The sequence below is a fragment of the Lepidochelys olivacea genome (assembly GCF_965140295.1).
Source record: "Lepidochelys olivacea isolate rLepOli2 genome assembly, chromosome: 17".
NCBI lineage: Eukaryota > Metazoa > Chordata > Testudines > Cheloniidae > Lepidochelys > Lepidochelys olivacea.
Window position 1 is genome coordinate 23,128,977 of NC_140427.1, and position 25,238 is coordinate 23,154,214.

General features: G+C 49.8%; 1 protein-coding gene across 2 annotated transcripts in view; it reads right to left on the reverse strand.

Moving 5' to 3' along the window:
- Positions 1 to 25,238, reverse strand: part of TSPOAP1 (TSPO associated protein 1) — a 232,948-nt gene that overhangs the window by 60,520 nt on the left and 147,190 nt on the right. For both annotated transcript variants that reach the window (XM_084651357.1, XM_084651358.1), the window contains 5 exons: positions 21,470 to 22,282; positions 20,537 to 20,688; positions 6,431 to 7,015; positions 4,165 to 4,485; positions 3,671 to 3,853 (listed from right to left, as the gene is read on the reverse strand). In XM_084651357.1, coding sequence (XP_084507483.1) covers positions 3,671 to 3,853; positions 4,165 to 4,485; positions 6,431 to 7,015; positions 20,537 to 20,688; positions 21,470 to 22,282 — 2,054 coding nt within the window. The remainder of the gene's footprint in view (positions 1 to 3,670; positions 3,854 to 4,164; positions 4,486 to 6,430; positions 7,016 to 20,536; positions 20,689 to 21,469; positions 22,283 to 25,238) is intronic.

Consider the following 25,238-nt stretch of genomic DNA (forward strand, 5'->3'; position numbering starts at 1 on the left):
CTTCTAGCCACTGGATCATGGTACGCTTTTGTCTGCTAGATTGAAGAATCCTTTATTATCAAATTTCTGTTCCCCATGTAGGTATTTATAGACTGTGATCAAATCACCCCTTAACCTGCTCTTTGATAAGCTAAATAGATAGAACTCCTTGAGTCTACCACTACAATTTTTTAACATCTTTATTCAAGTGTGGACACCAGAACTGAACACAGTATTCCACATTAGTGCCAAATACAGAGGTAAAATAACCTACCTACTCCTAATTGATATTCCCGTTTATACATCCAAGGACTGTATTAGCCCTTCTGACCACAGCGTTGCACTGGGAGTTAATGTTCAGCTGATTGTGCACTATGACCCCCAAGTCTTTTCCGTGTCCCTGGTTCCCAGGGTAGAGTTCCCACATCCTGTAAGCATTCTTTGTTCTCAGATGTGTGCTTTACAATTGGCCATATTGATAAACATTATTGTGTGCATGACCTGTTTACCAAACAATCCAGATCACTCTCCATCTGTGGCCTGTCGTCTTCATTATTTACCACTGCCCCATCTTTGTGCCATCTGCAAACTTTATCAGTGATGATTTTATGTTTTCTTCCAGGTCACTGATACAAATGTTAAACAGCATAGGGCCAGGAACCAATCCCTGTGTGACCCCACTAGAAACACACCCAGTGGTGCCAGAATGGAGGGTGTGGGGGGCAGGGCCCTTCCACTTTTTGAAAGTGTTGGGGGGGGGGCCTGGCCCAGCCATTTTTCACCAGGGCGGACCCCTTCCCCTCCTCTTCCCCCCAAGGCCCTGCCTCACCCCTCAGCCAGGCCAGAGTGGAGCCCAGCCGGAGAACCCAGGGAGCTGTGGGGAACCGCGTGGACCCTCCACCTGCCTGGCATATGGGGGGGTGGGGCGCTGAGAGCAACCCCTGGATGGTGTCCCCGACTGGTCGAGGGCAGGTAGAGGGTTTGTGACTCCACACTGGCTCCCCACAGCTGCCCACACGGCTCTCCCCGACCCAGCTCTGGCCAGGGTGGGAGCCTCAGAGCCTCATCCCAGCCACTGTAAGAGCTTTGTGGGCAGCTGTGCGAAACCATGGCATGGACCCTCCACCTGCCCTGGGCCTGGAGCCCAGTGAGCAGGGATAAGGGCCAGGGGCTGCTCGGGTCCCCTGCACCATGGGCAGGTGGGGGGTCCACCGCAGCTCCCCACAGCTGCCCACCTGGCTTTTATCATTTGGGCTGTACCAAATTCACGGCCACGAAAAACGCATCACGGACATTGAAATCTGGTCTCTCCCTGTGAAAGATGGTCTTTTGTGTACTTTTACCTTATACTACACAGATTTCACAGGGGACACTAGCGTTTCCCAAATTGGGGGTCCTTACCTAAAGCAGAGTTGCAGGAAGTCACAAGGTTATTTTAGGGGGGTCGCAGTATTGTCACCCTTACGTCTGCACGCCCTTCAGAGCTGGGGGGCTGGAGACTGGTCGCTGTTGGCCGGGCGCCCGGCTCTGAAGGCAGCGCCCGCCAGCAGCAGCACAGAAGTAAGGCTGGCAGTACCACACCAGGCCACCCTCACTTCGGTGCTGTTTCTGAGCTGGGCTCCCCGCCAGCAGCCGCGGCTCTCCAGCCGCCCAGTTCTCAAGGCAGCACCACCATCTGCAGCAGCACAGATGTAAGGGCAGCAGTATCGCAACCCCCTACAATACCCTTGCGGCCCCCCACACCTGCTTTCTGGGTCAGGACCCCTACAATTACAGCACCAGGAAATTTCAGATTTAAATATCTGATATCCTGAAATATATGATTTTAAAAATCCTATGAACGTGAAATTGACCAAAATGGACTGTGAATTTGGTAGGACCCTACTTATCATGGCTGGGCTGCAACTCTGAGCCTCCGTCCCCGCTCTGGCCAGAGCTGAGTTGTGGAGAGCTGTGCGGGCAGCTTTGAGGAGCCTGGGGCCCTCCACCTGCCCTGGGCAGTGTCGGGGGGGGCGAGCAGGGGGCTACTTTCAGCCCCACCCTGCCCCAAGTGCAGTGAGGGGTTTGGGGTGGGCTCCCTGGCCCTGATCTGGCTTCCAGCTTGGCCGGGGGCGGGGCCTCAGGAGCAGGGGCTCCTGACCCCCTTACTTTGGGGAGGGCTCTGGCACTCTTGAACACACCTGCTTGATGATGATTCCCCATTTACAATTACATTTTGAGATCTGTCAGTTAGCCAGTTTTTAAATCATTGAGTAAGTTCCATGTTGATTTGTATCATTGTAGTTTCTTAATGAAACCACCAAGCAGAGCTTTTTAAAAACAGCAACACTTTGAGGCCCAGTTTATACGTTACAGAGGTTCTGGGCAGAATACGAATAAAGTGCTTTGCTTCACAATTTACCTTGAAGTGGTAAAAACCCATGTTCAGCAGTAGGAGCCTTGTTCCCCCTGCATGGAGCTGCCAGGCTGCTGTGGTAAGCCAAACCCCAGTAGTGCCTTCCTAGGCAAGCCCACTACCTCCAACTACTGCACCAGTCCTAGAGTCAGCTAGCCACACTTCTTCCCAACTGGCCTTCCAGCTGCCCTGAACCTTCCCACCTAGCAACCTACGTCCCTCCTGAGCAGGAGGAAAGCAGCAGCAGCAGATGGAACATCAGCAGATTCATCACAGTGCCCTCTGCTAACTGTTTCTCCTCAGCAGCTTCATCACGGCAGCAGTGCAAGCTGCCAGTCACACATCCCCAGATCGGCTAATTGTAGCTACCTTTTGGAACTGTAAAAGGAATTCAAATGGCCTCAGGCACTGACCAAAGAGCATTTTCTGCAAGTCTTTCCAGCTTGCTTGAAGAGCACTTTGCATGCACAACCATATTCTAACCCTTTGTGTTTATTCATCGCAGCAATCATTTATGTGGTCAAATGCCATTTTTCAGTCATACACAATCTTAACTCTCTTCCCAGCTGAGGGTGAATAACTACAATGGAGTCTTTCATTTCAACATCACATGCTACTTCTCATATCGTGTGCGTGAACTTAGCTGACATTTCCTCACTTTTCAGAGCCTACCCATATAACCTCAGGCCACAAGCCTGCACTCATCTATCCGTGCGCTTAGCTTTATGCCCAGGAGAAGTCCAACTGCAATCATGTGCAGATAGTTACTCATGTGCATGAGCATTTGCAGGATTGGAGCTTTAATGCCACCTTCGTATCAGTTTTGTATGGGCTCTATAAATATGTGAACATTGCAGATTATTTGTATTTTTACACAAATCTGAGTACTAATTTATTGAACAGTCACTGTTATTTATATATTAGGGGTCAAATCCCAGCCCCAGTGACGTCTATGGAAGTTTTGCAATTGATTCCAATGGGGACAGGATCTCAGCCTATTGTGTTACCTTTGCAGTACATTTTGTATTGTTCCAGCTGAATAAAACATGTTTGAACTACTTACCCATTTGACTCCAGAGTTTATTTCTCACACCCATCCCTTCCCTTCTACAACAAACGGGTATCCTGGCTAGTGGGAGAGGACATGAGCCTGTAAGATGGAGAGCTCTGAGAGTAGGAGATTAGGAAACAGCTGCTGAGAGCATCTGGGCTCAGTGAGGTGGCCCCTCTTACTCGCTAATGTAATGGAATGAGTCCACTCAAACGCACTAGTAAGGTGACATTGCCGGAAGTTACCTTTCCCCCGTTCTCTCCGCTGCAGTAAGCCCTTGGGTCCCACTGCTTCTCTCCCTGCAGGTCTGAGCATAGGTCCTCCTCCTCCTCCTCCTCCTCCAAAATATCTGACAGGTCAGAGCTGCGGCTGTGCTCCGCAAGCAGATTCAGCTGCCATTTTCCTGCTTCTGCTATTTTCTCTTCCTGCTATTGAAAAGAAAAACCTCTGATGTAGAACTCAGACCTCTGAGACTGGCTCACCATTTCAGCAACGTACAAAGCTGCACTTCCCCTTCTGCCTAAGGATAGCTATCATAAGCATGGCAGGAGACAAGAGAACAGAATGGAGATAGAGAGCAACTTATGTGGGCAAAAAGAAAAATCATGCAGAGCATCGTATCTGCGGGGGAAGAACTAGGCTCCTATACATTGCACAGGACTCTGCATGATGCACTTGCAGCTCTGGGGTTCAAAAACAATGGCCCCTTAGGCAGAAATTCTCCTGGAGTAACACAAACCTCTCTTTTGACTTTGGGCGCCATCAGAGAAGAGTCTCCTCGGGAAATTTCTTTCGTCAGTTTCTTTCCAGGGGACACTCTTAGGAATTCCTGCACAGAGCTTCCATTCCTGTCTGAGTCTCTGCAACTGTCCACACCCACCTCGGCCTGGTGGGTGGAGAGCTGAGGCTCTGGACTCAAGCACTGCTCATTTGCCTTCCTCTCTCTGTCAATGGTTGATGCTTTCAACTGCTCCTCCACAAAGCATGCGTGGCAGGTCTCCATGAGCATCTTCACATCATTGCTTTCTAGCCCAGGTTCTTTGCTTACAGAGAGCTCCTCCTGAAAAAGAAACTGTTTTGGTCAGGAAGATGAAGCTTCATAGTATTTTGGCTGCATGATTATTTCTCAGTACAAGGCCCTGGATCACACATTCCCTAACTCAGCATCTTTGCGGAACAAGGGTTAGGGAGAAATGCCTTTGCAGTCACCAGGGGTTGTGGAGGGCGAGACACAGAGAACCCTGAGCTTACACTTTTCAGTGAGTTTTGCTGCTACTAAAAGTCAGGTCCCCTGCCTATAGCCAGTCATAGTGCAGGTGGGGATTAGGGAGGCTTCCCCTACACAGCCCTGCCAAGACACTCTAGTCATACCCAGCTCTGGCAGTTCAATGCACCCTCATCTTCACCTGCAGCAAAACCTGCTGCTTTAGTCCTGGACTCCCCTGGAGCTCTGCCTGTGTCCCTCAACCCACATCTCTTTCCCCTCTATTCCAATCCTTTGCACCCTTCAGTGCAAACTACAGACCGTGACTAACAGTGGTGGAGTTGTGGGTATGAAACATCCATTCATGATTAAGATGAAAGCAATCTCCCTGGATTAAACCCCTTCAGCCCATGTGGCATGTAAGTGCACGAGCACAGTTTAATGTGGCCCCTTTCTGCTTTGCATTGGAAACACTCCCGGCTGCAGGTGGCTCTGCAGCAAGTTCCTTCTAGCTTTTTGTTACTGGGGTTGGCATTACACTGGAGGTGACCTCACCCATTGCTAGTGACTGACTGTTTCTGTTTTCAAGATGTAGGGTGACAGCAAAGGCAGAAAGTAGACTGAGCTTATGGAAGAGAAGAAACTGGGATCAGTACATAGGCCAACATTTCAGTGGGCACCACTGGGGCATCCTGCTAACTACACCTCTCAGCCTGCACTAATGCCGCAGTCTATCCCAAAGGAGAAGCCTAAAGAGCTGTCCTAAGTGTCAAAGAGACAAAGATTCTCCTCCACAGTTGTGACTGGCACAACACAGGTTAACAGGCCTCCTGTGCCTGCAGCCTGAATTCCTCACAGACCACCAGCCACCCTCCCTCACAGAGTGCTCTGCACCCCTGAATGGCAGATTCACACCTTGATCAGACCTTTCCTCCCAGGGCCTGTCTACAGTAGTCAGATATGGGACTGCGGCATGTGGACAAACCTGAGCTAGCTTTGATCTAGTTAGCTCGAGTATCAACGGCAATGACACCATGGTAGCATGGGCAGCAGCGATCTGTACAAGCCTGCTCAGGACCCGAGGCATGTGGACTCAAGCAGCCAGCTGCTGCTCTGCAGCTTCACTCCCATTGTTGTTCCATCTAGCTAGACCAAAGCTAGCCTGGGTATGTGCTGCAGTCACACCTGTGTGCACAGTCTGTGTACACAGACCCCCGCAGGCTAGTGACTTCAGACTGCTTAGTGCTATGGGAACCCATTACTCTGGCTCCCCACTCCTGATCAGCTACCGCCCCTGCAGCTATTTTCCTGGCTGCCTGTACAGACTGCCTCTGTACCCTTTCCTGCCCACCCTGCCCAGCACAGCCCACAGCGACCAATACCACCATGTGCACAGCCTGCACTGATAAGAGATGGACGGACGGTGAATGCCATACAAACACCATCATCATCACCGGTAATGATAATGATGATGGTGCCTTTTCCGTCACCCACATTTATCATCTCTTGCCTCCCTGGTGCAGCTCTCTGATCTGATGGTGCACATGCAGCTGAGCAATGAGGTTCATTTGTCCTCTCCTGTCCTGTGCACACACCAAAGCAGGCAATACTCTCCTTTTATTCTGCACCAGTGTGAGGCCCACACACTCTCAAACAGTGTGTCACCTGACAAAGAGAAAAATGGCACTCTGTCATTTCCCTGTAAATTCTCTCCACTCCCCCCAATGAGGTCTGTTTCCCTTCCCTTTCCAGTGTCTTAGAATTCATGACACTTTTCAGACCAGGATTCCCAGACACTCACCGTCCCCTGTGCCTGGATGTCTTCACCCGGGCCCTTCAATGCTGCTGCCCTCGAAGGCTTGGGTTCTTCGCCCACTCCTGCAGGCTGCGGAAGGGAAGTCAGACACTGCTCATGTCTTGCAGTGTCTGAAACAGGGGATGATGTGCCCAACACTTGCACCGAGGAAACCCGGAGAGAGGAGAGGCACAGGTGTGGGGACATCTTCCCTGGCAGACAATTCACTGAGCTATCACAGCTGGGAGTGGTGTGGACAGCAAAGTTGGCATCTGAACTGTCAATGAAACACTTCTGTAGAGGGAAGAGCGGAGCTGTGTAGTGTGTAACTGGCATTCGCTTGGGAGGAGAGCCCTTGGGTTCCCCACAGATCAGTCTGGAAGTAAGACTGGTAGAAACAACAGTCTGTGGTAGTGAGGAATGTCTAGAAGCTTTCAGCAAGGCTGAGGGGATTTGGGCTGGCACTGAATCAGCTGATTCTCCATACAGAGACATAGTTCTCACAGAGACTTCCCGGCACACCTGGAACATTTGCAGCTGGGACAGCTCCACTAAGACACTGCCAGCAGTTGGAGATGCAACTTCCATCACCTGCAATAGAGAAACAGGAAGAGTCCCTTACCTGTGCACAGGTAACAGGTTCCAGTAGTATGTGGTGACATACCTGAGCTAGCTTTGATCTAGTTAGCTTCAGTATCAACAGCAATGACACCATGGTAGCATGGGCAGCAGCGTGGGCTGTACAAGCCTGCTCAGGACCCGAGGCATGTGGACTCAAGCAGCCAGCTTCCAACCTTACTGTCTTTCTATCATTTTTCAAAGCTCCTGGCTGTTGAGTGGTAGCAAGAAACTGCAGCTGTCCAGCCCTTCTGCGGAGGGAGATGAGGCAAGTCACAGCAGACAGAGAAAAGAGAATAAGTCACCTCAGCAAGAACTCAACTCTCCAGCTGTGTCTGCAACCCCACAAAGGACTCCTTGGGCTGCCCCAGGACAAAGGACAAGAAGGAGTAGGTGGTTGTGGAAAGCCCTTGCTGGCAAAACCAGAACTGAAAATACACTCGTTAAATGCAGCAATGAGAGTCAATGAACCCTCTCCAATTTTAGCACATCCTTTTGCCCAGATTTAGTTACCTTCAACTGCATGAGAAATGTGGACAAGCTAGAACTATAATCTTCCCTTTTTCCAGCCCCTCCCACATCTGAATCCTTGGAACCAAATGCTGACTCTTCCTGTTTCCTAATCATAGAATCATAGAATACCAGGGTTGGAAGGGACCTCAGGAGGTCATTTAGTCCAACCCCCAGCTCAAAGAAGGACCAAACCCCAACTAAATCATCCCAGCCAGGGCTTTGTCAAGCCTGACCTTAAAAATATCTAAGGAAGGAGATTCCACCACCTCCCTAGGTAACGCATTCCAGTGTTTCACCACCCTCCTAGTGAAAAAGTGTTTCCTAATATCCAACCTAAACCTCCACCCATTGCAACTTGAGACCATTACTTCTTGTTCTGTCATCTGCTACCACTGAGAACAGTCTAGAGCCATCCTCTTTGGAACCCCCTTTCAGGTAGTTGAAAGCAGCTATCAAATCCCCCCTCATTCTTCTCTTCCATAGACTAAACATCCCCAGTTCCCTCAGCCTCTCCTCATAAGTCATGTGTTCCAGTCCCCTAATCATTTTTGTTGCCCTCCGCTGGACGCTTTCCAATTTTTCCACATCCTTCTTGTAGTGTGGGGCCCAAAACTGGACTCAGTACTCCAGATGAGGCCTCACCAATGTCGAATAGAGGGGAACGATCACGTCCCTCGATCTGCTCGCTATGCCCCTACTTATACATCCCAAAATGCCATTGGCCTTCTTGGCAACAACGGCACACATATCCAGCTTCTCGTCCACTGTAACCCCTAGGTCCTTTTCTGAAGAACTGCTGCCGAGCCATTCGGTCCCTAGTCTGTAGCGGTGCATGGGGTTCTTCTGTCATAAGTGCAGGACTCTGCACTTGTCCTTGTTGAACCTCATCAGATTTCTTTTGGCCCAATTCTCCAATTTGTCTAGGGCCCTCTGTATCCTATCCCTACCCTCCAGCGTATCTACCACTCCTCCCAGTTTAGTGTCACCTGCAAACTTGCTGAGGGTGCAATCCACACCATCCTCCAGATCATTTATGAAGATATTGAACAAAACCGGCCCCAGGACCGACCCTTGGGGCACTCCACTTGATACCGGCTGCCAACTAGATATAGAGCCATTGATCACTACCTGTTGAGCCCGACAATCTAGCCAACTTTCTATCCACCTTATAGTCCATTCATCCAGCCCATATTTCTTTAACTTGCTGGCAAGAATACTGTGGGAGACCATGTCAAAAGCTTTGCTAAAGTCAAGAAACAACAAGTCCACTGCTTTCCCTTCATCCACAGAGCCAGTTATCTCATCATAGAAGGCAATTAGATTCGTCAGGCATGACTTGCCCTTGGTGAATCCATGCTGACTGTTCCTGATCACTTTCCTCTCCTCTAAGTGCTTCAGAATTGATTCCTTGAGGACCTGCTCCATGATTTTTCCAGGGACTGAGGTGAGGCTGACTGGCCTATAGTTCCCAGGATCCTCCTTCTTCCCTTTTTTACTGGCATCATTCGCAGCCAAGCCAACTGGCTGCTGCTTCCCTCTCTCCCAAGCCCTGACAGTCTTCCAGGCTCCTTGGCTTTGGCCTGGGGAAAGGAAGAGACTTGCCATTGCAAACAACGTTCTCTCTTTCCTGTCCGAACTGTTTTGTGCTGTGCACTTTTCCTGCTTGCTGTGTTTCACCCTACAGGGGTACAGCTACACTGCAAAGACCCACCGCAATGAGACTCGGAGCCTGGGCCAACTGATGTGTGGAGCTCATGCTATGGAGCAGAAAATAACAGTGTAGTCATTCGGGCTCCTGCTGGGCTGTGAAACCCAGTGAGTGGGGAGGGTTTTCGATCCTGGCCTCCAGCCCTATCCCAAATGTCTACACTGGTAGTTTTAGCCCTCTAGAGCGAGCCCTGCAAGCCCCACTCAGCTAACCAGGGCTCTGAGACTCGCTGCTGCAGGTTTTCTTGCAATGTAAATGTACTCGAGGCAGCTGCGTTTCCATGAACCCATGGGTACAGTAGGTTGCAGGTCAGTTTCAGCTTGCAATGCTCTAAGCGATTCTCTGCAAGCATCTGTACTGGAGTGTGGAGCGTTCATACCCCACTCTCCTTTCCTGCTTCTAAGGTAGAGGGTGAGTTCCTTCACCAAGGGCTTGAAATATGCATCTGATACCTACTAGCACAAAAACTTTCAAAAGCACCTAAGTAACCTGCGTGCTTGAGGGCCAGATTTCGAAAAGGACTTAGGCAATCAGAAAAGATTTAGACAAGTGCCTACTGGGATTTTTAAAACAGCCTATGCAGGTTTGGCGCCTAACCTGCAATCAATGGGAATTAGGAACCTAACCTGCTTAGATGCTTTGGGAAATTTGCCTACGTGCCAATCTGCATCTTTAGATGCCTAAATAGCTTTGAAAATCTGGCCCTAAATAATTTTTGGAAATGACTCTTAGGCTGCTAAATCCATTAAGTTCAATTTTCAAAAGTGGCTTGGGCCTTCTTGGGCTTGGGGGTGGAAAGAGGGAGGGGGTGGAGGGGGGCAGGAGCCAGGCCCTTTAGGGAGGCACCAGCTCCCCTGCCCAGGGTCGGGTATTCAATTGCTCCCCACAGGAATGTGCTACTTACGGTGTGCTGCTTAGTGCTGCCAGCCCTTCTGCTCCGTGAGTCGCACATGCCTACGGGGAGCGATTTATTACCCGACGCCTGGCGGCTCTCGCAGCCCCCCCGCCCCCCAAGAGCTCTGGCGGCCTGGTGAGCTGAGGCTGCAGGCAAGGGGCCCGGGGCTAGCCTCCCAGCCGGGAGCTCAGGGGCCGGGCAGGACAGTCCCACAGGCTGAATGGGGCCCATGGGCCGTAGTTTGCCCACCTCTGTGCTCGGGGCTGTGCAAACTGATACCAAAAAGATGGTTCCTGCTGCAAAGAGTTTCCAGTCTAGTTCTAATACAAGAGACAGACCCCCAAGGGAGCACACGGAAACTTCTGGCAACCTGACAGGCAGTGATTTCACAACAGCAGCTGCCCTACCTGATGTCAAGTTTTCTTTAAGCATCACGGCAAAGGAGAGTTTTAAGGAGGGATCTGAAGGACGACAGTGAGGTGGCTTTGTGGACGGTCACAGGAAGCTCCACCCATAGGTGAAGGGTAGGCTGAGACAAAACATGAAGATTCCTATTTGATAATGTAATGAGTGGGTGATAGAGACTGGCATTGTTGGCAGAATGGAGGTGCAAGCTGACATCTTAGTAATGTCTGAGTGACAATAGATAGCATGGAGATAAGACAGATGGGATGATGCACTACAAGGTGGACAGAAAGCTGGCTAGGTTGTCGGGCTCAACAGGTAGTGATCAACGACTCGATGTCTAGTTGGCAGCCAGTATCAAGCAGAGTGCCCCAGGGGTCAGTCCTAGGGCCGGTTTTGTTCAACATCTTTTATTAATGATCTGGATGATGGGATTAATTGCACCCTCAGCAAGTTCACAGATGACACTAAGATGGGGGGAGAGGTAGATATGCTGGAGGATAGGGATAGGATAGAGAGTGACCTAGACAAATTGGACGATTGGGCCAAAAGAAGTCTGATGAGGTTCAACAAGGACAAGGGCAGAGTTCTGCACTTAGGAAGGAAGAATCCCATGCACTGCTACAGGCTGGGGACCGACTGGCTAAGCAGCAGTTCTGCAGAAAAAGACCTGGGGATTACAGTGGATGGGAAGCTGGATATGAGTCAACAGTGTGCCCTTGTTCCCAAGAAGGCCAATGGCATTTTGGGCTGCATTAGTAGGAGCACTGCCAGCAGATCGAGGGACGTGATCGTTCCCCTCTATTTGACATTGGTGAGGCGACATCTGGAGTATTGCATCCAGTTTCCCCCCCCCCTTACAGAAAGGATGTGGACAAATTGGAGAGAGTCCAGTGGAGGGCAACAAAAATGATTAGGGGGCTGGGGCACATGACTTCCGCGGAGAGGCTGAGGGAATTGGGATTGTTTAGTCTTCAGAAGAGAAGAGTGAGGTGGGATTTGATAGCAGCCTTCAACTACCTGAAGGGGGGTTCCAAAGAGGATGGAGCTCGGCTGCTCTCAGTGGTAGCTGATGACAGAAAAAGGAGCAATGGTCTCAAGTTGCAATGGGGGAGGTCTAGGTTGGATATTAGGAAACACAATTTCACTAGGAGGGTGGTGAAGCACTGGAATGGGTTACCTAGGGAGGTGGTGGAATCTCCATCCTTAGACATTTTTAAGGCCTGGCTTGACAAAGCCCTGGCCGGGATGATTTAGTTGGGGTTGGTCCTGCTTTGAGACCTCCTGAGGTCTCTTCCAACCCTAATCTTCTATGATTCTAAGCTGTGAACTGCCTTGAAAGTGAAGCTGAGTAGGTTGTGTTTGACGTGATGGAAAACGAAGGGGAATAGTGGAAGGATGCACAGAAAGGGGTGATGTGCTCAAAATGATGAACTAGTTACATTTTTTGGGCAGTGGAATTTTGAATGGATATATGGAGCAAAGTCGCATTTGTCAAGGGCAGAGAAGAGGAGGGTGCATCCATCAAGACATGGGATGAGGAGACTCAGAATGAGGCCTTTAACTGCATGGATGGAGAGGAAAGACCAGAACTTCCAGATGTTAAACTGAAGAATTGGCAAGATTTAGACAAAGCATCAATGTAAGGCCCTAGAGTGAGGGCCGAGTCAAAGATGGCACCCAAGTTATGAGCCTGAGTGACAGGGAAGATGATGGTGGTATTCATGGCGATGAATAAAGGAGGGAAGGGGGAAGTTTTGGGGAGAAAGATGAAGAACTTGGCCTTAGCCTTAATCTGGCATCTGAACATTCACCAGGAGATGCCAGAGGCAGGCCCAGATTTTGACCTGGACTCAAGGAGTCAGGTCTGAGGCGGAAGGTTCCTCCTGGCTGCTATTTGGAAGTGGCAGGATCTTCAACTCTCCATTCTCTACCAGGCTGCTACAATGAGTTGTGGGCATCTCCATTGCTCTGTTAATCCCTCCTCTACAGACAACAGTGCTGGTGTCTGCCTCCACTTCCCAAAGAGCAGCCAAGTGACAATTATCTCAGCTCTGTCAGCTTCACTGCTGCTGACAGAGCTCTGAATAGCAGCAATAAAGCTGAGAAGATTCTGGTCAGTGTTCTGTCTGCTGCAGCTGAGCAGAGCTTTGAGCAGCACTGGACGCACTAGAGTGGTCTCCTGCAGTCTCAGGCAGAAGTCACTACTTTGCCAGCACTCAGGTCATTCTTCAGCAGGATTTCTTCTCAACAATGAAGACTACAAACTGAATTCATTAAACAAAAGCTGAGATCCTGCAGGAGTTGATGGACCTCTCTCTGGAACATGTGCTGCCCATCATGGGCAAGCAGGCCAGTGGATTCTGCAAGGCCTGCCTAAAATTTTTCTGGGTCCACCAGGCCTTCCAGCTCATTTATCACTGCTGTTTGCATTCTCTCTAATTATTGTGGTCTTTTTAAAAGGAAATGCCACATGATTCTAGCAGACCACTCTTTGGTATGAGATACCAACTCCAGGCTGCTGTGTGGAGTGTAGTGCTCAAGGAATATGATACAGAAATTGTAAATATGAAGGGTAAAGAAACTGCAGTGGCAGATGGATTGTCCAGGCTATGGGGTTCCAAATCAATATAAACAGAATAGTCAGTGGCTAGCCCTACTGTGCCAATGTAAGGGGTGAGATGTGATCCAGGACCCTTTTGGGGCAAACTAGCAGAGGGCATTGGAGGGTAGAGAGATTTACAGGGATCTGCTGGGTTGTATATATGCATAATAATTCACTAAATCGTGGTATGTGAGGTGAGAACCAAGAGTTAGTAGTCTACTGGACATCACAACCACGGCACAATGTATGTACAGATAATATTTAAGGAGTTATGTGTCCAGACTGAGAGCAGAAAGCAGGATGCCACCCATGATCCTGTGAGCAGCATGGCCACTGCCTCTGCCTGTGTTACAAAGCTCTTTATTCTCCCATCACAAACCAGCCATTCTACTCTGGAACCAGAGAGATGCTCAATTTGGGAAGGTAAAACTGAATGAGGAAGGCATCCTAGTGACAGAGGATGCGGATAAAGCTAATGTACTCAATGCTTTTTTTGCCTCTGTCTTCACAAACAAGGTCAGCTCCCAGACTGCTGCGCTGGGCAGCACAGCATGGGGAGGAGGTGACCCGCCCTCTGTGGAGAAAGAAGTGGTTCGGGACTATTTAGAAAAGCTGGACGTGCACGAGTCCATGGGGCTGGACGCTTTGCATCCGAGAGTGCTAAAGGAGTTGGTGGATGTGATTGCGGAGCCATTGGCCATTATCTTTGAAAACTCATGGCAAACGGGGAAGTCCCGGAAGACTGGAAAAAGGCTTATGTAGTGCCCATCTTTAAAAAAGGGAAGAAGGAGGATCCAGGGAACTACAGGCCAGTCAGCCTCACCTCAGTCCCTGGAAAAATCATGGAGCAGGTCCTCAAGGAATCAATTCGGAAGCACTTGGAGGAGAGGAAAGTGATCAGGAACAGTCAGCATGGATTGACCAAGGGAAAGTCATGCCTGACGAATCTAATCGCCTTCTATGACAAGATAACTTGCTCTGTGGATGAAGGGAAAACAGTGGACGTGGTGTTCCTTGACTTTAGCAAAGCTTTTGACACGGTCTCCCACAGTATTCTTGTCAGCAAGTTAAAGAAGTGTGGGCTGGATGAATGCATTATAAGGTGGGTACAAAGTTGGTTAGATTGTTGGGCTCAACGGGTAGTGATCAATGGCTCCATGTCTAGTTGGCAGCCAGCATCAAGTGGAGTGCCCCAAGGGTCGGTCCGGGGGCCGGTTTTGTTCAATATCTTCATAAATGATCTGGAGGATGGTGTGGATTGCATCCTCAGCAAGTTTGCAGGTGACACTAAACTGGGAGGAGTGGTAGATACGCTGGAGGGTAGGGATAGGATACAGAGGGACCTAGACAAATTGGAGGATTGGGCCAAAAGAAATCTGATGAGGTTCAACAAGGACAAGTGCAGAGTCCTGCACTTAGGACGGAAGAATCCCATGCACTGCTACAGACTAGGGACCGAATGGCGCGGCAGCAGTTCTTCAGAAAAGGACCTAGGGGTGACAGTGGATGAGAAGCTGGATACGAGTCAACAGTGTGCCCTTGTTGCCAAGAAGACTAACAGCATTTTGGGCTGTAGAAGTAGGGGCATTGCCAGCAGATCGAGGGATGTGATCGTTCCCCTCTATTCGACATTGGTGAGGCCTCATCTGGAGTACTGAGTCCAGTTTTGGGCCCCACACTACAAAAAGGATGTGGAAAAATTGGAAAGAGTCCAGCGGAGGGCAACAAAAATGATTAGGGGACTGGAACACATGAGTTATGAGGAGAGGCTGAGGGAACTGGGATTGTTCAGTCTGCAGAAGAGAAGAATGAGGGGGGAATTGATAGACTCTTTCAACTACCTGAAAGGGGGTTCCAAAGAGGATGGATCTAGGCTGTTCTGTGGTAGCAGATGGCAGAACAAGAAGTAATGGTCTCAAGTTGCAACGGGGAAGGTTTGGGTTGGATATTAGGAAACACAATTTCACCAGGAGGGTGGTGAAGCACTGGAATGCGTTACCTAGGGAGGTGCTGGAATCTCCTTCCTTTGAGGTTTTTAAGGTTAGGCTTGGCAAAGCCCTGGCTGGGATGATTTAGTTGGGGACCTCCTGAGGACCCTTCCAACCCTGATATTCTATGATTCTGTGATTTAAGTGAGTTAATCTCCTGCAGTAGAGACTTCCAGAGGGAAGTAAATGGAGTTCTCTGAATGCATTGCGTCTGCAGATCCACCTGACCCCCCTCCTCCTTTTTAATTTGGATAAAGCCAATGTACTCAATGCTTTTTTTGCCTCTGTCTTCACGAACAAGGTCAGCTCCCACACTACATCATTATCCAAGAGTGATGTAGTGGTGGGAGTCTGCTATAGACCATCGGACCAGGGGGATGAGGTAGATGAGGCTTTCTTCCGGCAGCTCACGGAAGCTACTAGATCGCATGCCCTGATTCTCATGGGTGACTTTAATTTCCTGATATCTGCTGGGAGAGCAATACAGCGGTGCATAGACAATCCAGGAAGTTTTTGGAAAGCGTAGGGGACAATTTCCTGGCGCAAGTGCTAGAGGAGCCAACTGGGGGGGGGGCGCTTTTCTTGACCTGCCGCTCACAAACCGGGTAGAATTAGTGGGGGAAGCAGAAGTGGATGGGAATCTGGGAGGCAGTGACCATGAGTTGGTTGAGTTCAGGATCCTGACGCAGGGAAGAAAGGTAAGCAACAGGATACGGACCCTGGACTTCAGGAAAGCAGACTTCGACTCCCTCAGGGAACTGATGGCCAGGATCCCCTGGGGGACTAACATGAAGGGGAAAGGAGTCCAGGAGAGCTGGCTGTATTTCAAGGAATCCCTGTTGAGGTTACAGGGACAAACCATCCCGATGAGTCGAAAGAATAGTAAATATGGCAGGCGACCAGCTTGGCTTAATGGTGAAATCCTAGCGGATCTTAATCATAAAAAAGAAGCTTACAAGAAGTGGAAGGTTGGACATATGACCAGGGAAGAGTATAAAAATATTGCTCGGGCATGTAGGAATGATATCAGGAGGGCCAAATCGCACCTGGAGCTGCAGCTAGCAAGAGATGTCAAGAGTAACAAGAAGGGTTTCTTCAGGTATGTTGGCAACAAGAAGAAAGCCAAGGAAAGTGTGGGCCCCTTACTGAATGAGGGAGGCAACCTGGTGACAGAGGATGTGGAAAAAGCTAATGTACTCAATGCTTTTTTTGCCTCTGTCTTCACTAACAAGGTCAGCTCCCAGACTGCTGCGCTGGGCATCACAAAATGGGGAAGAGATGGCCAGCCCTCTGTGGAGATAGAGGTGGTTAGGGACTATTTAGAAAAGCTGGACGTGCACAAGTCCATGGGGCCGGACGAGTTGCATCCGAGAGTGCTGAAGGAATTGGCGGCTGTGAGTGCAGAGCCATTGGCCATTATCTTTGAAAACTCGTGGCGAACGGGGGAAGTCCCGGATGACTGGAAAAAGGCTCATGTAGTGCCAATCTTTAAAAAAGGGAAGAAGGAGGATCCTGGGAACTACAGGCCAGTCAGCCTCACCTCAGTCCCTGGAAAAATCATGGAGCAGGTCCTCAAAGAATCAATCCTGAAGCACTTGCATGAGAGGAAAGTGATCAGGAACAGCCAGCCTGGATTCACCAAGGGAAGGTCATGCCTGACTAATCTAATCGCCTTTTATGATGAGATTACTGGTTCTGTGGATGAAGGGAAAGCAGTGGATGTATTGTTTCTTGACTTTAGCAAAGCTTTTGACACGGTCTCCCACAGTATTCTTGTCAGCAAGTTAAGGAAATATGGGCTGGATGAATGCACTATAAGGTGGGCAGAAAGTTGGCTAGATTGTCGGGCTCAACGGGTAGTGATCAATGGCTCCATGTCTAGTTAGCAGCCGGTGTCAAGTGGAGTGCCCCAGGGGTCGGTCCTGGGGCCGGTTTTGTTCAATATCTTCATAAATGATCTGGAGGATGGTGTGGATTGCACTCTCAGCAAATTTGCGGATGATACTAAACTGGGAGGAGTGGTAGATACGCTGGAGGGGAGGGATTGGATACAGAAGGACCTAGACAAATTGGAGGATTGGGCCAAAAGAAATCTGATGAGGTTCAATAAGGATAAGTGCAGGGTCCTGCACTTAGGACGGAAGAATCCAATGCACAGCTACAGACTAGCGGCCGAATGGCTAGGCAGCAGTTCTGCCGAAAAGGACCTAAGGGCTACAGTGGACGAGAAGCTGGATATGAGTCAGCAGTGTGCCCTTGTTGCCAAGAAGGCCAATGGCATTTTGGGATGTATAAGTAGGGGCATAGCGAGCAGATCGAGGGACGTGATCGTTCCCCTCTATTCGACATTGGTGAGGCCTCATCTGGAGTACTGTGTCCAGTTTTGGGCCCCACACTACAAGAAGGATGTGGATAAATTGGAGAGAGTCCAGCGAAGGGCAACAAAAATGATTAGGGGTCTAGAACACATGACTTATGAGGAGAGGCTGAGGGAGCTGGGATTGTTTAGTATGCAGAAGAGAAGAATGAGGGGGAATTTGATCGCTGCTTTCAACTACCTGAAAGGGGGTTCCAAAGAGGATGGCTCTAGACTGTTCTCAATGGTAGCAGATGACAGAACGAGGAGTAATGGTCTCAAGTTGCAGTGGGGGAGGTTTAGATTGGATATTAGGAAAAACTTTTTCACTAGGAGGGTGGTGAAACACTGGAATGCGTTACCTAGGGAGGTGGTAGAATCTCCTTCCTCAGAGGTTTTTAAGGTCAGGCTTGACAAAGCCCTGGCTGGGATGATTTAACTGGGAATTGGTCCTGCTTCGAGCAGGGGGTTGGACTAGATGACCTTCTGGGGTCCCTTCCAACCCTGATATTCTATGATTCTATGATTCTATGATCCTTAAACGGTGCTTTGAGACAGAGAGAGGAGGAGGACAGGTACCAAGGCAGGATTGTGGATGCACATAAGTTAGGCAGGCACAAGCTCCCCTAACAGATTTACTATGAAGTTGCCTAGCAAGACATAGGATGTGACTCCCACAAAGTGCATTGATTTCTTTGACAACTGGAACACCCAAACACCAGGAAACCTGATCTCCATTCAGCGCTCTGTTAGTGCTGCAGGCAGAGGGGCATTGTGAGATCAGAGGTAACTCAGCCAGTCATTACTCTCTCGCTCCAGTTTATTTGCATATTTCAATCTCATTGGTTGAAAAGAGTCAGCCAATGAAAGTGCAGGTCAGGACTGAAGTGTATTGTCAGCATTGGGGGCGCAGGGGTTCAGGAATGGAACAACAGAACCGGAGCACAGTTGCCAACTTCCATGCGGTAAATAAGCACCCCGATTTTCATAATAAGCCAAAAATCAAGCTAAACCCATTGCAAATTTCTGCATTTTTTCTGCAGGTTTGGCATGTTGATCCAGAGCTAGATTGGCTGAGTATGAGTGAGGCTGGAGATTTGCATAGTGCCTCCCTCCACGCTATGCCCATTTACCTTCGCCCAGTCAAAACTGTTTTAGTTCATCTAAACAGTTCCTGCCCTGGCAGCACCAAATGGGCAATGACAAGGGGAGAGATGGCCAAGGCTGGCAGCAAGGTTTAAAGTTCGGGTTACTGGAGGGAGGGAATGACGACTGGCTGAGTTACCTCTGACTTTCCAAAGTTACTGCTCTGGCTCCTCTGCCTACAGACCCACATGGTCCCTGTCAGGAGGAAGGTGTTGATATGAAAGTGATAAACCAACACAGAGAAGAAGAGGACTTAACAGACAAATGTAGGGTTAGTGGCAATATCCTGTCAAACTGCTACAGGTTCTGGGATAGAGCTGCTGGTCCTGCCCCTCCCTCCCCCAGCAGCTCAGCCTGTCTAGGGAACAGAGTGGGTGACACTCTAATTATGCAACCTTACCTGGAAGACGAGCTCCCACCCACAATGGAATTAACCCATTTGACAAACAAGGAAAGGGAGGCACAGAGTGGGACGTGACTTGCCGCAAGGTGCACAGAAAGCCAGTGGCAGAGAACTCCATTTCCCAGCACTGCACATACTCCCTCAGTCTATGCTGTCTGGAGTAGCTACTCGATTCTCCGCACAATTCTAAGCTGGGAGAGCTAACAGTGCCTGAATCATGCAAGTTCTTATTTCTGTTGGTCCTAATATTCAAAAATAGCTCAGCTGACATTATTCCATTTCTCCAGAACAGATCCTATTCACCCAGTACACCACGTGTTGAGCGTCAACCCAAAGTTATCAATCTGTTCAGAGACAACCCATGCCTGCCGATAGAGGTGGGGCAGAGTGAGGGCAGCCAGCTTCAGCAGTGTTACTGAGCATGCTCAATCTGTGTGAGCATGCTCAGTACAAGCCAAGTGTGATGGGGCAGGTGCCCCTTACTGGCAGAAAAGGGGTTAAAAGCAGACCTAGGCTGCGCTGGAGCAGCCAATCAGAGAAGGGCTGAAAGGAGCAGCCAACCAGGGCCAAGCAGGCCCATGTAAAAAGGGAGCTGCAGGGCAGAGGAAGGCAGTTGTCTGCTGGGAGCCCAGGGAGGAAGGGCTGTGTCTCTGGAGGGCTGAGAGAAATGCCAGCACCCTGGACAGAGCAGTGCTGCAAGCAGGGACCGCGGAAGCTAGAGAGAGCTCCTGGCTGGCTGCTAGGGCCTGCAGACTGAGGCCCTGAGGTAAGGGCAGACGAGGGTGCTGAAGCCACATCACATTGGACTGCAGTTGCCTCTGAGGGAAGTGGCTGGATAGCGATTGCAGGCCCCCCGGAAGCAGGGAAGGACAATGTGTGGCACGGCAGGAGGGCAGTGTCGCTGAAGAGGACACCATGGTCCTTGGAGAGATGTGGGTCCTAGAGCAGGAGTGACAGTAGTGAGGCACCACCCGAAGAGGGCGCCCACCATGCAGGGCTAATTCCCAAGACAACCAGCAGGAGGTGCCAGAGTGGCGAGCGCACCCCGTCACACCAAGCAGAAAATCAGGAGGGGAACGTGACCCTCCATGTCTCCCTCACACATCGCCTCTGAATCTGGTGCCATGGATGTGTCTAAAAACGCCAAATGTGTAACCAGGAACTTTCAGCTAACTAGCTATTCCCTGCATGCACCATACTGAATGACGTCCTTGCAGAATAAGTCTTTTTGCATCTGATGTTTCAGCCCTAATCTCTTTGGAGCAGAGACCTTGTCTTCCTTTGTGTTTGCACATCACTAACATGACAGGGATTCCCTCACTTGTGATGGGGGTAACTGAGCACCATGGCAACAGCAAATTAATTGGCATTATCCATGGGACTTCACTGAACCATATGGAGCCTCTACAATAACATACCCACTCCCCACATCCCTTTGCACCCCAGTATCCAGCCTATGACTGCATGTATATTACCTTCTGTCCATCGGCATATACAGCATAGCCGGTAACTCGGACCCCATTCGATGATCCTTCTGCATCAATGGTGACAGGTAGCCAACTGATAACCAGAATGCCTGCTGAGGGGCCAGGCTCTGCTTGGACATCAAGTGGTGCATCAGGAGTTCCTAGGAGAGATCAATGAGATTTTCCCTTTTATTTGTCAGGACAGTGGCATAATTGCCAAACTAAATCCAAGTAAGTAGTGGAAGGAAGGAAGTGAAGCTCTCTCACCCAAAAGTTACAGGAGTAGAAATCACTGGAGCAGTTCATCTCCGGACTTGGGAGAAAGAGACCAAATCGGAGCAGGGAAAATGCAATGCATTTTGCTTTGTGAATTTCCCCATGTGGAAATCAGGCTTTTGCAAATGTAGCTGAGGGTGAAGTGAAGTGATTCCTGCAGCATGGTGCATGAATTTAATGATGATAATACATGTCACCTCTCCCCCAGGAAGGCACACTTCAATGAAGGTGGACATTTGCTATTTTCACTCAGCAACTTGCAGCAAGAAGAGTTTAACTTGTAAAACTAAAACAGGAAAATGTTAAAACCAAATGACAAACCAGCTTAAGTCTGTCTACACTTGGAGCTGGGGCTCTGACATACACAGGCTAGCTCTCATCAAGCTAGAATGCCAAAAATAGAGAGTAGCTGCATCAGCATGAGCTGTGGGAAGGGCTAGCCACCCTGTGTATGTAGTTAGTGTCTCTGATGGGCAGCCACTCGGGGTGACTAGCCCTCCCACTGCTCCCGCTACATTCTGGTTTTAGCATAGTAACTCAAGGAGAGCTAGTGCAGTTATGTCTTCTGGAACTGGGAATCCCAGCCCCAGCTCCAAGTGTTACTCTTTGGAAATCAGAGAAACCACCTAGTAAACTGCATTGTTTGTCCCCCTCTGTCCCCAGTACCTGCTAAGGGAGTAGTGAAGTGTATCGCTGCTGACTTCTTCTCACGCCTCTCCTGGGGCAACTCCCAGAGCACCCCGGGGGGCCGGGCCTCCACCTTGGCAACATACTGAGTGCTCGGGCGCAGGCTGCGGAAAGTGTACCAGTAGACACCTGGCTTTGTGGTATCACACTCTTCCTCATCGAGGTACACTGCATGAACGTAGTTGCTGTTGCACGGTAGCCAGGTCACTTCTGCTGAGGTCGCTGTCATGCTTCTGATTTTCAGCAGCATTGGTGCTATGCAGAAATCTTGCCCTACACAGAAAGTGCACCGCAGCTTATCGGAGCTTCCTTGGTCTGTCACACTTTGCACAGAGATGCGATAGGCTTTCAGCTCCAAGTCCAGCTTCTCGATCACAGCTTTAGTTTGAGAGCCACTCTTCACATTCTGGCATAACTCTGCATCCACATAGACGTTATAGCTCTGTATGTCTGCGCAGCCAGCTGGCAAAAGTGGTGGCTCCCAGCCTACAACTATGCTTCTGGTGAGCTGTTTGATCAGAGTCAGCTTTCTCGGGTAAGGCACTGCTGTGTGACTGACAGGCTCCTCCTGGTCTTCTGGTCTACCAGGCAATGGACTGATACTGGCCTCATCAGCAGAGTGATCACTTCTCTCTCCACTGCTAGTGCTTGCACCAACAAAAATCCTCTCGTGGTACGAGCTCTGGGTGAGATCATTTACCTCTGGAGGCAGAAAGGTCATGAGGTCATCATCTGAAACTTGTTCAACAAAATTGGAGGGGACCAGCCCTCTCCTGCCATCCATTAGCTCCCCTAGATGAGAAACAGGAAACCCGTTATCACCACACCTGCCCTTCAGACTCCAAACCTAGCAGTGGTAGAGAGAAAAGAGAGCAGCATCCCTGGCCAATCACTATCCCAACATGATCAGAAGAGAGAAGCCCTGTCAGGCCAGAGCGAGCACAGCACTCTGCCAGGAAAGGACTGCTCCCTCCATTTCCTCGCACTTTGTCCCATCTGGTTCTTCATGTTCCACAGGATGGGGTCTCCACCACTTCCCTTGGAGAGTATTTCATAGCCTAGGAACTAGGAAGTATTTCTAGATATTTAGACTAAGCTTCCTTTCCTTTCATCTAGTCACACTCCTTTTACTACCTTAAACCTTCTTCTCTAGCCTTTCCAACCCAATATCTATACCAGTTGGGGCATGGAGTGGAATCTTTGTTTTGGAGGATTTGTACAATTACCCAAAGCAAGAGTTCATGGCCTGGGGCAGTGCAGAAGGAGAAAAACGGTTACTAACCTTCCAATGTAGGTGTGCGCACGCCATGTGCACTGTCCCCCAGTGGTATCCATCAGATCGGCTATGGTGCCCCATGGAGTGACGCCTACATGGCGCAGTATATAGATACCTGCTGCCCTACTGCCCCCTCAGTTCTTTCTTGACTGCAACTCTGACAGAGGGATAGGAAGGTGGGTTTTGGAATGGACATGAGCAACACATCTCGAAGAACAACAGTTACAGAAAAGTTAGTAACCGTCTTTTCTTCTTCGAGTGTTTGCTCATGTCCATTCCAATGCAGGGGATTCCTAAGGTGGTCAGGTGGTGGGATCAGAGTTTCACTGACAAGCAGACTAGCACCGCTTGGCCAAAACCTGCATCATCTCTAGCCTGCTGAGTGATGGCGTAGTTAGAGGTAAACTTGTGGATCGGCAACCAGGTCGCATTCTCTAGATATCCTGGATTGCGTCCTGTGCTGCGTACGCCACCGCTGATGCTTGCAACCTTATAGAATGAGCCATCAAGCAAGGATGTAGGACTTCACCAGGTCATAACAAGTGCAGATGCAAGTTGTAATCCAAGAAGAAATTCTCTGGGCAGAAACTGGACTGCCTCTCATTCTGCCTGCGATGGCTACGAAGAGTTGGGTGGTCTTTCTAAATGGCTTAGTCCTCTCTATGTAGAATGCCAGCACACATCTCATATCCAGTGAGTAGAGCCTCTGTTTCTCCCTGCTAGAGTGCGGCTTAGGCTAGAAGACCGGGATAAAAATGTCCTGGCTACTATGAAATTGAGAGACCACATTAGGGAGGAAAGATGGGTGTGGCCGGAGCCATATCGTGTTCTTGAAAAAGCCCATATACAGTGGTTCAGAGGTGAGGACTCTTCTGGCTGAGGTGATGGCCATGAGAAAAGCCACCTTCAAATAAAGATAGAGCAAAAAGCACATTGCCAGTGGCTCGAATGGGGGGTCCTGTCAGCCTTGTCAATACCAAATTAAGGTCCCAAAGGGGCAGAGGCTGGGGTACTTGTTAGTAGAGTTGTTTCAAACCCTTCGAGAAATGGTTGCAATTAGGTTTGAAAACACTGACTGGCCGTTCACTCCACGGTGAAATGCAGAGATCACAGCTAAATGAACCCTTATGGATGACTTTGTCAATCCCTCCTGCTTTAAATAAAGCAGCCAGTCCAGAATGAGGGGCAGTGAGGATTCTGTAGGTGAAACGCCTTTCTGCGCTGACCAGATCGAGAACCTCTTCCATTTAGTCAGATAGGCAGTTCTCGTCTGCTACCCAAGAGCACCTCCTGTACCGGAGGTGAACAAGACTGTTCCTCCTGGTTCAGCCATGGAGGTTCCATGCTGCCAGGGGAGGCACTCAAGGTTCAGGTAGAGTAGGTGGCTGTGGCCCCAAGAGATCAAGTCTAGGTTGATTGGTGTGTCCACCGAGAGTTCCAGCAGGGTTAATCACGTTTTGTCCCTTCTGACCCTGAGCAGAACTTTATGTATAAGAGGAGTGGGAGGGAACACGTAAAAGAGCCTCCCCTTCCAGGGAAGGAGAAAGGCATCTGTGAGCGAGCCCGGACTGTGCCCCAGGAAGGAGCAGAACTAAGGGCACTTCCTGTTGTGCCTCGTCATGACTAGGTTCACTGGGGAAACCCCCACTTGTGGGACAATAGCGTTTAAGACGTCTGGGTGAATGGATCACTCGTGATGGTTGGAAAAGGATCTGCTGAGGTGGTCTGCCAGCCTGTTCTGCGACCCTGGTATGTAGGAGGCTTCCAGGTGAATGGAGTGGGCTATACAAAAGTCCCATAGGCTCAACACTTCCTGGCAAAGGGTGGAGGAGCTGGCTCTCCCTTGCTTGTTTGTGTAAAACATTGTTGTGTTGTCTATGCGGACTGAGATGCACTTGCCTTCTAAGTGGGGTTGGAGCGCCTGGCAGGCTAAGCAAACCACTCTTAGCTCTATCACACTGATAGGTAAGATTCGCTGCCGCAGCTCATCTCTGATGAGTCTGTGACTAGGGACATTGAAGCGGTGGGCCACGAAAAGGGGACGCCTGGGTTCTGATCCAGCAACCACCAAAGGGCCGAAATCACCAGTGACAGAAGTGTGATCACCTTGTCCAGAGGTATCGATCCAGTATGGACACCGATGCCCACCATAATGGGAGGGGCCACAGACAGTCACGCGTGTTGCACCACACAGGTACAAGACGCCATGTGCCCCAGAAGCTTTGAGCAGTTTCCCGCTGTGGTGATGGGGAAATCTCTCAAACCGTTTATGAGAGATTCAATGGCTCTGAATCAGCTTTCTGGGAGGAAGGCTCTGTCCTGGATCGAGTCCAGAACTGCCCCAATGAACTCTATTCTCTGAACTGGCAAAAAAGTTGACTTTTGCATATTTATCAACAGCTCCAGATTCTGGAAGGTTGACTGTATCTGCTCTACATGTGCCTTCACCTGATCTCTCAATCGACCTTAGAT